The sequence below is a fragment of the Pempheris klunzingeri genome, chromosome 9 (assembly GCF_042242105.1).
Source record: "Pempheris klunzingeri isolate RE-2024b chromosome 9, fPemKlu1.hap1, whole genome shotgun sequence".
Classification (NCBI taxonomy): Eukaryota; Metazoa; Chordata; class Actinopteri; order Acropomatiformes; family Pempheridae; genus Pempheris; species Pempheris klunzingeri.
Genome location: NC_092020.1, coordinates 4,966,440 through 4,979,896, shown reverse-complemented (window position 1 = coordinate 4,979,896; position 13,457 = coordinate 4,966,440). Strand labels below are relative to the sequence as shown.

The following is a 13,457-nucleotide window of genomic DNA, read 5'->3' as shown; positions in this document are numbered from 1 at the left end:
AATGTATTTGACTTGGGAGAACAATAGTATAGAATAAAAGAGAAACACTAACATGCTGCTAACAGTTAAAGAGCTGCAGCGGAGAGAAAAAGAAGGAAGCAGGAACTAAAGGAGAAATCTCCAGGGTAAGGAAAGGGTGCCTCCAAAGTGCCTTCAGATGAATTCAGTTGCTATAGGCGCATTTACATTTTCACACTTGCAGACAGATGTACACACCCACCCATACAGTATAAACATAAACACCCAGCCAGGTTATCCTTTTGCATGGTTGGAAACTTTGGCATGCTGGATATACGACATCTTGAAAAATCCTTTCCCTTTTCAAATCGGATAAGCCCTCTCTGTCTCTCTCACAAACACCCACAAGCGCACGCACACAATCGACTAGATGTAACCCCTGATAGTGGCACACACGCAGACAGAGAAACATCCACACACACACACCCTATAACATCTGTCTAATCTTCTGTCGAACACGGTGTACAGAGCTCACACCAACATCAAGGCTCTGGGCCAGGGACGATGTCGAGGCCATACGAGGGCTCAGGCTTTTAGTCCGGCTCAGGAAGCGAACGAACCGCTGCATCCTCCAAACAGACTTCCAGTAATCCTCTAAAACATGAAATCCTTGACATTTTGGCCGATTTCCAATTCACAAATGTAATATCGCCTAGTGACATTTAAATGAGGATTTGATAAATCTGACCGCAACCTGAGTATATGCAGATTTTGTGTGTGGTGTTTTTATGTGTTTGTGAGACGAGGGAAAGTCAGGTCAAAGCAATTATGCAATTTGTAGCATAGAAAAAAACAAGATAAAGTGCTGGGAGGCATTTTGCAACATGGCCAGTCTTTTCTCTTGACACATGTTCTTTGTGTGTATGTGTGGGTTTTGTGCAGGTGCATAAAAGAGGTGTTTATCACCAGTTCTCACCTGTGTCTGGTGTCCCGGTTCCTGATAGTACACCATGAAGGAGTGTTTAAAAAGGAGAAAAGAGAAGGCAAAAACAATCATTTGTGATGCTAACGAGAGTCACTCAGGATTTCATAGGCTACAATGAGTCAATTTTCTCCTCATAAAGTGAGATTAGGGTTGATTTAGACGGCTGTATTGTTTCACATTAAATATTAACCTAAACAGGAAGCTTTTTGGCATTTCCTCCCAGAGGACAGGGAAGTATCAAATACAGACACTATGAAACCTCCGTCTGAACCAGAAATATTAGTCAGAGATACAATAATAACAGAGAATGAGAGAGTAAAGTTACATAAGGAGAACACTTTACAGGACAAATGACTGTGCAATCCCATCGAGATTCTACGCTTGAGAAAATACAGAAATAGAGAATGTAGTGCCTGCAGCACAGTAGGAGATATCATCGTCATAATCCACAGAAAAAAATATCTTTGTTTCACAGCAAAGACTTTCAGCGTCTCTCACATCCTAAAGAGGTAGATTAGAGTCTGTGATGTCTGAACCTCGTGCATTCTGCTTTTGCATGAAGACAAACTTCAGAGTGTATTCTGTTGAGATCAAACAGATCACAACTGCAGATGCCAACCAGAGCTAATGCCTTAGTAACCCATATCAACTGAGCTAATTTTGTTTTAATTGTGCTCAAGTCAATCCGATGCTCAAAATCCCACTTGCTTCCCACTGTGGGAGATCGCTACCGAGATCAGTCTACTTTTAGATAGCATGCACACGCAACAAACATAGATCACGAGTCTCACTTGAGTTCCAGTATGGTTCGGGTGTATCCATCAGGGTGAACTCTGCGGATGAAGTTGAAGTCCCCCACATAGAGAGAGCCGTCAGGGCCGCTTGCCAGTGCCACGGGGGCAAACAGCATCATGTCTCGAGCTGCGCCACTGCAGCCCGGACCACAGGGGACGCTCCGGTAAAAACCATTCCCCATCACGGTGCTGATGACGGGAGGCTGCTGGGAGAGGAAGACGTTTTCCCCGTTTCCTTTGTGAAGGATTCCTGGGGTGGGAGGAAAAACACCTTCAAGGCCCTGAAAACATATTTTCTCAATAAGCCTCTTAGTATGGGTGATGGGATCTTGATGGGATTTTCTGCCAAACAGTTTTGGTTATTTCACATGACAGATTTTCTATATTTTTTATTTTGTCTCAGTTCCTTTGACTGGTTTTAAGTGGGTGTGAGTCATTTAGTAAAAAAATGAAGACTCTCGCCTCTCTGCACCAATCAGGCAATACCGTTAGATCTAATACTGCACTGCATGTCCTCAAATAGTGACCGGGGCCTTTATTTACCTCAGCTGCAGAGGGGAAGCAGGCTTAAATTAGAGAAAGACTTATGTGTTATATTTGCTCATATTTTAGTATGAAGCCTTCATGTTTCCTGGTCCTGTTTTCCAGGAAAGTTTTTGTTTTTGCATTATGCTGTAAATACAACAAACTACAGTTCGGCTGAAACACTGAAACACAGACACCCGCGGTGATTGAAATTTGACATTGATACAAGAGTTATTCAGAACAACAAAGTGAAAATGGCATGTTTGCATTGTTGATTTGTGAAGTGAAAATATAAATTGAGCTTAACAGGCACCAGGAGTTTGTCCTCCCTTGTTTTTCTCCCAGGCTTTTATTTGAGGAAATTCAATATTTGAATCTAGACAACTGTGGGGTTGTTTTGCTGATCAAATGACCCTTGTGGCACATTTCGTAAGGAATATTTAATGTTATAGAGAAGTACTGAAAATGTAAAACCTTTTTTAGGCTCTTTAATGATGATATCAGTATGTATTGTGTTGGTTTGTGGGTAATATAGTTTATATTAGTCACTTGGACCCCAGCTTTAAGTTTTTGTAGTTTTGTGTGTGATTTTATGCGTTCCCTCAAGAATATGAAATAAAGTAAATCATATGCAAAATTTAATATCGTAGCATTCAGATCAATATTTATTTGCAATACTCTGTGTGTAATTGAATCAAAGGAAACACAACTGCAGTTTTGTTTCTGGGACAAAACAAATTCAATTTAATTCAATCTGTGCATTTGAAAATAAAAGCAAATGTGACAGCTTTCATTCGCCAGAACACACACACACACACAAACACAAAAAAAAAAATGCACACAAGAATATTGTTTGTTCTCACCACTGCGTATGTTGAGGGAGTGGTGTTTGTCCAGAGACCATCCTCCCAGGTTTGAAGGCACCAGTTCAAATCCCTGCATCAGAGCGGTCCTCCTCTCCCACTGGATAACGCCAGGACATGACTCGTACTCATAGCCGACAGAAACTGAAATGCAAACACATTCACACATAGGAAGGCTTGATGTTTTGCTCAATAATAACCGGGTGCTGTAGACCTGCTGTGCCCAACAGTAGCATGTACACAGCAAAATGACAAGTTGGTACAAATCTTGACAGCCAAGAAAACACATTCCCAATCTCTCTCAAAACTATACTGTATTGAGTGTTGAGGCAGATGAAAGGCCTGTAGCGAGACCTCATCAGACTGTGTGTCTGAGTGAGATCAGTGAGAAGTGGAGGCGTAATCAGGAGGAGCTCGTCTTCATGAAGGAGCCCTGGAATTAGCTGCTTGGCCTCTTAGTTGTAATGATACGCTGTGCAGCTTCCCACTACAGCTAACGACGATCAACAGCTTTTTTTCGCCTTGGCACGAGTAACTATGTTTCGACCACAATTTACCACCTCAGACTTAAAATATGTTTAAAGGCAGCAGGTGACAAAGCTGTAGGAGCTCCTGAGAACATGTAAACACACATACGTCTTTACATAAATGTCATTCTGAAACACACAATCACACATACCATCGAAGAGAAACATTCATTAAATGCATTAAATCATCAGGTGGAAAAGGAGACTGTACTGCACTTATGTGGCCTACAATTTTTAGGGATTTGAACACTTTCAATTCATATTATCTTCTATTCCCCCCCACTCACTTCATTTAACAGCTATAGTTACATCGTAGATTTATATTTTACATACAAATGACCAGCTTAGTAGAATTAAGTTAATTAATTAATTAATATGAGCTCTAACGCAACCAGACACAAGATTAGGATAATACACACACACACACACACACACACACACACACACACACACACATGCACACACACACACACACACACACTATTTGCTTTTTGGGAAGAGGGAGAGTGTAGTTGGTTTATCAGAAATATCTTGAAATAACTTGAAAGCAGCTGCCTGCTGTGCCTTAAAACAATTTTGCTAATAGTTTGTGGGCTGGAAATCCAAAATAATGAGCTGAAAGAGACTACAACGTAAAGCTGAGAAGAACTGCAGAGTTGGCTGATTATTTTCTGTGGTCTCATCACTGTGAGTGACCCCTTTCAAATTACACTCAGTGGTTTAATCACTTGTTTGTATAAAAATGTTGAATAGTGCCGCTTCAAGCAAAGCATTTATTTATATCACATGCGCAGTTTGAGATTGCTTTGAGTGGCTGCAGGGCAAGGCTTACATAAAAAGTTACTTCACACTGTGGGCGAGTTAACCTACAGGAAAAAAGTCTTTCTTCTTTCCTTACATAACCAAAATATGTTTTGAATATTGTATGTGAGGCATGAAATGCAAAAAGATTCATGTACTATGTAATTAAAGCAGTGTAGTTCAACACAGCAAACTCAGTCACATTTTAATAATGTACCTTTGCTTAAATGAATATAATGACATAGCAAACAGTAAACACAGCTTGACACATGTGACACAAACATGGTACAAGAGTAGTTGTTGCTGTCTATCTGGCACTGATCTGTCTTGACTTGCTTCGTAGTTAACCAACGCGCGTGTGAATTGATGGGCACTCAAAGGGAACTGGGGAGCAAAGTCAGCATAAAGTCCAGGAGAGACGGTGGAATGCGTAAGTAGGGGCGCCCACATTATACACAAACTCAGGAGATTCCCTTCAACGTGGAGAGAAACTCTCAGCAGGCTCACAGGGCCAACTTAAATCTCCAACTCAATGGGTACAATCAATAAAGTGATTGGAGAGGGAAAATAATGGGTAATTTGAAACACTGGGGAATGGAGGAAAGAAAAAAAGAAACCACATAGTGTTGGGCAAAAGTTCTTAGTCCGGGAGCTGTCTTTTAAGTTCATTCAAAAGGTTCATTTCTTTCAATTTTGTGTTTTAAGCTCTGATGGGCTTGTGATTTTGTGCTTTTGAAGGACAGAAACAGACCTGAGAGGGTCTGAGTACAAATTTATGTTGCGGCAAAATAAAAGCATGAATCTTTAAATGTAACATATTAGTGTTGTGTAATTTCTGACCCTCAAAGTCACATTGCATCCCCCTTGAAGAGCATGTTTAATGGCCTGGAAACCAACCCATCCTAATGAAATTGCATCAAAAGTTGCCATTAATACATTTCTGTTAACAGGGACATTGTCCCTGTATAACGACGACAAAAAAAAAATCTACAATAAAACTGACTTTATTTGAGGAACAAGGGTTTTCCAGGACAAAACGGACGAAGCAATCTCAAAGGGAAAGTGTCAGTGTTTTGAGAGCTGCTTCGCCATCGAATATTAATGTAGCTATATTACAAGAAATGGCACACACACACACACACACACACACACACGTATACACACACGCTCTCTCACAAACAATATGCATGCACACCGCAGAACATAAATGCACACTTAATATCTCACAGGTGAAAGCTTTCATTCCCCTCCGCCGAAGCCTCAGGCAATATGTTCACCCCAGCAAACAGAGCATGATCTCCCTTTCTCTTTCTCTCTCTGCCTATGTGTAAGCATGTGTGTGTGTGTGTGTGTGCGTGTGTGTGCGCGAGCGTGCATGTGTCCGTGCGTGTCTATGTCTCTGTGCCAACAAAGCACCAGAACCATTAGTGCAGGAAGGAGCCCCCCATCCCGGTGGCCAGCATGAAACACAGTGGAAATATTATTTTACCTCCGTTAGATAATCTCTGATTTAAAATAATTGGAACAGTTTCTGGATACGGCATTCTGTTGGGGTTGACATTTATACTGTTTTCTACTTAAGTATCCTGATCCGATGGCTTGTCTTCACCTAAGCTAAAAGTTCAGGGGAGCTGCTAAACACAACTGGCCATAGAAAATTAATGGGTCAGAAAATAGCATATAGCATAATTTCTTCCTCTTAAAAAATATTTTGAAAAATTTTAAATATTCCAAAACCAACTTCAGTAGCAGTAGTCTGGCTGCGTGTTATCTGTACATCCCCAGCTGCATTCATGCCTAGTGGATTTTATCCTGTAAATTTTTTAGTTGAAGCAGAACCTCTGGGCTGTACTTTGGTGCTGGCCCTGAGGTAGAGAAGTTATTTCCTCGCCTGTGCCGGTTTGGTATCATGTTGACTCGCTGTGAGCCACAGTGGGAGTAAAGGCGCGGTAGAGGGTGTGGTGATGCCAATCTAGCCGCGCACTGCAATCTTGGTGCCAAGAATGAGTGCGTCTCAGGTGGTCCGCTGCCCACCTGCTCTGAGGAGGCTGACAGCTCAGAGCGCTTGTGTTCTCAAAAAATTTTGGTCACTTTGTTTGGTGAAAAAACACCCAGCTTCTCTGAAATAACACAAACCCCTTATTCATGTTTTGTTCATCTTCCTACTTTTATTCTACAGTTTTCAACCAACTGATGAGCTCACATGTGAAAACAAGGTTTATTCCAGGTAGATGGAATAAGAAATAAAGAGTGAATTTTACCAGCTCTGTAATCTCAGCGCACTGACGGTCTTTCCTTTACGCTGGTGACTCTCCTCACAGCCATTTGAAAGGCACGAGTATCTGTTCCAACTGCAGTCTCTTAACTGAAGTGATGTTGTGCACCGTCAGGCCACAATTATACCCGGCACAGCTGCTGGTTAGATTTTGTGCAACCGGCATCAATCAGGCTGCTGTAAAATAACCACAGAACCCTCCGTGCTTATGTGCAAATTAAAGTTGTCGCTTTGATCCATTATTCTGCACAGTTTCTACTGCGAATCAACTATAAATGAACAGGTGTGTTGGAGACGGAGACACTGAAAACATTTCACACAGTTCCGCGGAAAATTGTGGATCACTTACAACTTCTCTCTCTGCTAATAACTCCCTCGGGACCGTCCGTTCCTGCCAGTCTTCACCCGGTGTCTCCATCCAAAACACCAGGTAAGCAGGTGTTTTCGACAAGTCTGTCCAAAGTGTTTCCTGGACACGTTTTTAATTATAATACAGGCAGAAGTGTGATGTGTTGAGCAGCATGATGTGATAGAGATTGTTCGGGTCCAATTTCATTTCTGTGTTGCCAGAATGAGTGTTAGTCTTAAAATCCCAATTTTATTTGTTGGTCATTGCCAGGGCTACATTTATATGACAATATGAAGTATTTCCTTCCCACATTCAGAGTGTTTATTTTTGCAAGTAGATTTAATCCAGCTGAATTAAACTTTTCAAAAAATCTGAAAGCAAACATGCAAACAACTAGACTATTTTTATGGAATTACGGCTATATTTAAGTGCAGATGGATCATTTTGATGGCAAATTAAATAGCGCACCATTATGCACAGAAAACCTGGTGACTATGGGATCTTTAACATGTCTACAAAAGAGAATTGAACTAAAAAGAGTCTTTAAAACAGTCAGTGTGTCAAAACACGGAGATGAAAGCAGTGAATGTCATTGGCCACGATGGCCGCAGCCTCTAACGCACTCACCTACAGTATAATGTACGATAATGTATTCTTTCTGATCCCACTCTGTGCCCAAGTGCGGCACAGGTGTGCCAAAAACAGCCTGGGCATGAAATTACCCAGAGTTTGTTTGGCACGCTCCAAACCTACTGGGCAGGGTGCACTTGATTGTGATTTGGCTGCTGGGTTCATGAAAATAGAGCCCTTGCTGTCCTCAAGTGCGCGGAGAGCAGCAACTAACCCACTATCGACTCATGGAGGTAAAGAAATAAAAACAAACGCTCTGCAGAGAGAAAGCACTGACTGCTGCTGATTCTGAGGACAGACAGGATTGACATCTACAGTATCTAAAAACATGATGCATCATTTATAACATGTTAAATAAAACACAACAAAGTAAGTGGTAAGCCCACGTGTGTTCACTCTGTATGTTTACAATTTTTTTCCTTTCAGTTTTGCAGGCAACAACAGCTGAGCTTGTTGCAGGTTTAAACATCTTCGATCATAAGGATCATATTGTTTATCACGTGTGACAGATGAACGAGAATTATGTACGAGAATGTACGACATCTGTCATTGATTTGTTCTAAACATTAATACGTGAGTGCAAGCAAGCTGTCACAGGTATCAAGGGCAGCCCCTCACCCCCTCCCACCCCCCTGCTGAAAATATGCTCCTGCACATGCCAGGAACAGGAACTACGGAGAGGGAAGGACCAAGGGGAAACATGGCGAAGAGAGAACAAGGGAGGGCAGGGCAAAACAGGAGAGAGGTAACAGGAGAGATCAGAGAGACTGGAGGAAACAACAAGCGGTGAAGAGAAGAAAAAGGGAGTTCAGGAGAGGACAGAAACACAGGAAACACAGTGAGGGTAGAGGGAGATAGGAGGCGAGGGAAGGGGTAAGAAGGGCAGGGGGAGAGGTGGTTCAGCAAAGCAGGGCAAATAAAAAACAGGATCATTGGCGTTAAGAAAAGGTGAAAGATCAGGGGAGAGCCGGATCAGATGAAATGCAGCTCTCACAGATAAGGAGAGGAGCGGATGGATCAGGAGGAGAGAGAAAGCCTAGGGATGGAGAGATGCAATCTTTGTATGAGACCATACACTCGAGTGGACAAAGCTTCTGGTATGCCTGCAATATCTCAGTGCTTATGGAAAGCTCTCTCGCAGCTCCATTGTTTGTCTACATCCTTCCAGAAAGAAAAGTGGTGAACAGCGATGGCAGAAACATTATCTCTCCAATGACCAATAGAAAGTTCAAAGATTTAAGCTTTGATGGCATCTTTGACATGGCTGGTTTTTTTTTGCCAAAATGAGGCAGAAGTGCAATAACAGTAAGAGTTATACATTCGGTATATCTCTTTGCACAGGTGAGAGAGGACACTGGAGAAAAAAGAGAAAATGGGACACATTCATGTCAACTTTCCATACACAACTTTGCAGTGCATCGCCTTGCTACTGCAGATGATATCTTTCCTGCCAGCTACTCTACAGTATAATTCATCCAGCGTTCCGGTCCTTCTTCTAAATACAACTCTAGTCTTCTTATATTGGCAGTCGTGAGGATCTTAGAAAGGTGGTAAGTGTTTTGAATGTCCTGACTAATGGTATTTTAATTCTTGTGAACGCTTCCTTTCATTCTGGTAAATGTGCAGTTGTCAAACCATTATTAAAGAAACTAAAGCTAGATATCACAATTTATTATTAAGCAATCTTCAACCCCCTATTTCCCAGCAGGAAACTGTCCATTAATAATTGACTGATTACCTGCTGAATGGCCAATCATTTACACAACAACTTCTAATCAGGCTTTTATGCAAACCACTGTGCTGAAATAGCCGCTCAAAGAGCTAAATTGATTCTGATTATGATAAAATTTCTGTTCTAGTATTGATGTATATGAGCACAATGTTTGACACAGTTGATCTGAACATCTTATTTCAAAGGGCTGGGAAGTGGTGGCTCTTCTTTTCTATTCATTTACCTGGTTTTCTTCCTGTCTGGAGGGACGACATGTCAGTGCTCCTCTCAGGAATTGTATGTCTGGAGATGCAATGCCAGTGAGAGTAAGCTGTTCTGTCCATGGAAACATGAGCTAGGTTTTAAGGACTCGTTACATATTTTAGAAAAGTGTCCTTATTTGTTTTCTTGTCGAGAGTTAGATGAGAAGATTGGTACCACTCTCATGTCAATGTAACTAGAGCAGGGTGACAAGTAGCTTAGCTTAGCATAAACACTGGAAATGGGGAAAGAGTTTAGGTCTTTTCAGTTCATCAATCTGCCACCCAGCATCTTTGAAAAATCAAGAAATGTAAAAATAAAAAGTAATTTGATGACTGGAAGATGCACAAAGCCAAACTGTCAACACTGAATTTAAACTTATGCTGATCATGCATACATACATATCTAATTCCTTGTTGCATCACTTTGATAATAATATTCCTGATTTATGTGTTAAATGTGGCCTTGAAGAAGGCACATAATTCTCCTGCCTTTGGAGCAGTTCCAAAAATTAAAAAGTCCTGGGAACAAGTCATACACAGTGTATGTGATATTATCTCAGCTGGCCCGCCTGTCTGCCCTTGGGTATTTATCCTCAGACTACTTCCACCTGAATTACGACTGTCAGGTGCAAATAAAGATCCACTTAAGTTTAAACACTTTATTGCGATTTCCTGGAAAAGCACTGAGACACTTTAAGTGTTAAGGAAATTGGTTTTAAAATCTGTCCAACTGTTTAGCCATGCAAAGACTGACTATGTCAACAAGGGGGAAATGCAGAGCAGGTGCACATGTGTTTCACGACTCAGATGTCAGTGATTTTCCAGTATTTGGACCTGTTCGCTTTGCCTTCATTAGACAGGGCCATGAGAGAGACAGCAAAAAATAGCAAATAGCAAATAGAGAGTTTGGATGACATGGACATTACAGGTACTGTTCATAATCAGAGTCTTACAGAGTCCCACAGGATGCCCCAGATCTTATCTTAATAAATAAATAAAACATTTGGTATGAGGCCCAATGTATCTTATATTCGACCTACCAGTTGCGTGAGTGAGGCCCCAGACTTCCTGGCCGTAAACATCAGTCTTGTTCCAGACCAGCCTGTGGACCAGGCCAGGCCCGGCGGGATACCAACGCTGGTACAACCTTCCTTGGACCGACGCACGAACATGCACCTTGGACAGACCGCCCAGTGGGGAGATGGGGGACGATGGGGAGGGAGGTGTGAGGAGGATTCGCAGCAGAGAGAGGTAGCCTGCAGCACGGGTGCTCAAATAGTTCAGCTTCACAAAGGCTCCTGGGATTGAAACTTCCTCCTGCACTGCCTGGAGAGAAGAAGATGGAGAGCAGAGTGAAAAATAGTGGCCACGGAAAGAGAATAAATGAGAAATGCGACAGAGAGAATAATATGAAAGGAAAGGTGTTTTATCATTACTTTGAATTCATGTAATGAACTAACATAATAAGTGCTAGTGGCAGGTACAGGCAGAAATAGCTCACACAGTAAGGTGCACTAAGTCTACCAAATACAGTATGTGTTATAACAGTTATTAACAATAATGAACTTTTTCTTTGTCATTATTCTTTATATGCTATTCTTTATTTATTCTTTTCTTTCCTAAAGAATATTTTTTAATGAATGACATGAACTTTGAATAATGATAACTATCAATACAATGAGGATTTTCTTTTAAAGAAAGCACAGGAAAAATTCTTAGTTATACTCCACCTTACACACTGGCAAATATAAAGTAACGGCTGCTGCAGCAAACATTCATTCATCCACCATCACATTTCTCTCGGCTACAAACACATCCTGTCTGAGTCAGTGATTACCTTAAATCAAATTATCTCTAACACGACTATCTCTGACACATTTTCCTCAAAGGTCTAAATCTTTAAATCCAGTTATTAACACAGGTGAACACAGTGGGTGTTACGAAGCTCACTCTGAACACCAAGTTCTGTTCTTTTCTATCTATTTTCTTGCGGCCTGTTTTTCCTGAGGTGTCATTTGTCATGAGCATAAAATGTTCCTTCCTTTTGACGATTTGCTCATCTGATTTTGTAGAATGAGCTTGAACTTTGAAGGGCAGCTGATGTGTTGTGGATATGACTCATAGTATTTACAAGTTTTCTCTGCCACAATGCCGTCATGTAACCATAGCACATACTGGATATGACATTTTCTGCAGTCTATCATGGTTCTGGGCGAAAAGGAAATAACTCTTCGATGGAAATGAAATAATGTTAGGGTGTGGTTTTGGTCAAAATAATCTTTGGAGTCACGTCTGAGGGTAAATAATCACCAGTCTGACCCCCACACCTGACTTTCAGCCACCTGATTTGCTTTCATGGTGGAGAAGTATATGGATGGAGCACAGATTTCCATTTTGCTCATTCCTTATTTGCATCATGCAAATATCAATTGAGCTAAATTTACAAAATCCCTTGATGCCCTGTTGGTTTGTTGCTGAGCTGTTACAAATTGAGTCGAGGCTTCATTCGTACTGCCTGGCATCTGTAGACATGAATCAGAGCGTTGTTTCATTTCAGATACTTTTGCTAATTGTAGTTAATTCATTTTGTACCTGTAGCTCTGGTACAGCTGGCCCCTTCTCTGCACACGCTCTTGTGTATCTGGGAAGCGGGTAGGGCAGGACCAGCGGGTAGGGACTTAAAACACTCCTGATGTCACATTTAGGAGGTTGAGATTCCTCCCTGGACATGGTCACCTGATCCAGAACCAGGAAGTTGTTGCTAGGCGTCCAGATGGTACGTGTCTGTGGCAGGAAGGGCGGGCGCTGGAACATCAGGGTCATGGACATGGCGCCCAAGGTCACCAGGTCAAAACTAGAGTTAAATGACAGTAAGACAGAATGAGATTGGAGCACCAAGGGGAATAAGAGAAGGACAGCTTTTGTGTATTTTGGTTGTGGATGTCTCTACCTCCCATCCTGTCTGCTGACAGTGTAACCATACTCTGGATGCTGTGGGAAGGTGATGTTGACTCCAACCAGAGGAGAGCCATCCTGCAACGTGACGCTACCTCGAACCACAGCTACCCGACTGGAAAAACAAAGATGAGCGGCAGAGAAAGAGACAGAGAGAGCAGGAGTGAAAGAGACAAACAAAGAAAGGGAGAGATGACAGGTTTACAATGATGGAGAACATAATCATTGTTTGAAGTGAAAGGCATATTGTGACGCACTAGCCAAACGACCTTGTGCATGAAGAAAAAGCAACTGCATTTATTCTGCTCAGTTCAATTCCCTTCCTTAGCACAGAGAAATCTGCCAGAGCCTGCCAGGATACAAGGACCATAAATATAGCTTCACCCAGAGTAAAACCTTTCAACACCCTGTCAAATAAAAAACAAAACTTCCACATCATGTTTATATTACAGTGACAGTGGTACCTGCAGCAAAAAGGGCTGTGTTGTTCTTTAAATAGCCTTAAACTATCAGTCACATCCAGACTATTTTGAAATACTCATCCTGATTTTGCAGATAAAGTGTGAAATACACTGCTTAAACCTGGAATAATCGCTGAACTGGTCAAATGGAGATAGATTTGGACAGGCACATGTGTTGCGCACACACACACACACACACACACACACACACTCACACACACTGGTTCATTGATGGAGCCTATCTGTTACTCCAGAAGAGGGATAAATGAAGGATGGCGAGGTTTCCCCGGGTGGCTGCCTTGCCCCGTTTGTTACTCCTGTCCTGAAAGCCGCCATCGATTTCCCCTCTGAAAAAACTGC

At 41.8% G+C, this 13,457-nt stretch overlaps 1 protein-coding gene across 1 annotated transcript in view; it reads right to left on the bottom strand.

Annotated features, from left to right (window-relative positions):
• Positions 1–13,457, bottom strand: part of tenm1 (teneurin transmembrane protein 1) — a 156,083-nt gene that overhangs the window by 46,775 nt on the left and 95,851 nt on the right. Inside the window, exons 15-20 of the mRNA XM_070836474.1 lie at positions 12,632–12,751; positions 12,274–12,535; positions 10,722–11,007; positions 3,126–3,269; positions 1,735–1,987; positions 935–955 (exon numbers count right to left, since the gene is read on the bottom strand). Coding sequence (XP_070692575.1) covers positions 935–955; positions 1,735–1,987; positions 3,126–3,269; positions 10,722–11,007; positions 12,274–12,535; positions 12,632–12,751 — 1,086 coding nt within the window. The remainder of the gene's footprint in view (positions 1–934; positions 956–1,734; positions 1,988–3,125; positions 3,270–10,721; positions 11,008–12,273; positions 12,536–12,631; positions 12,752–13,457) is intronic.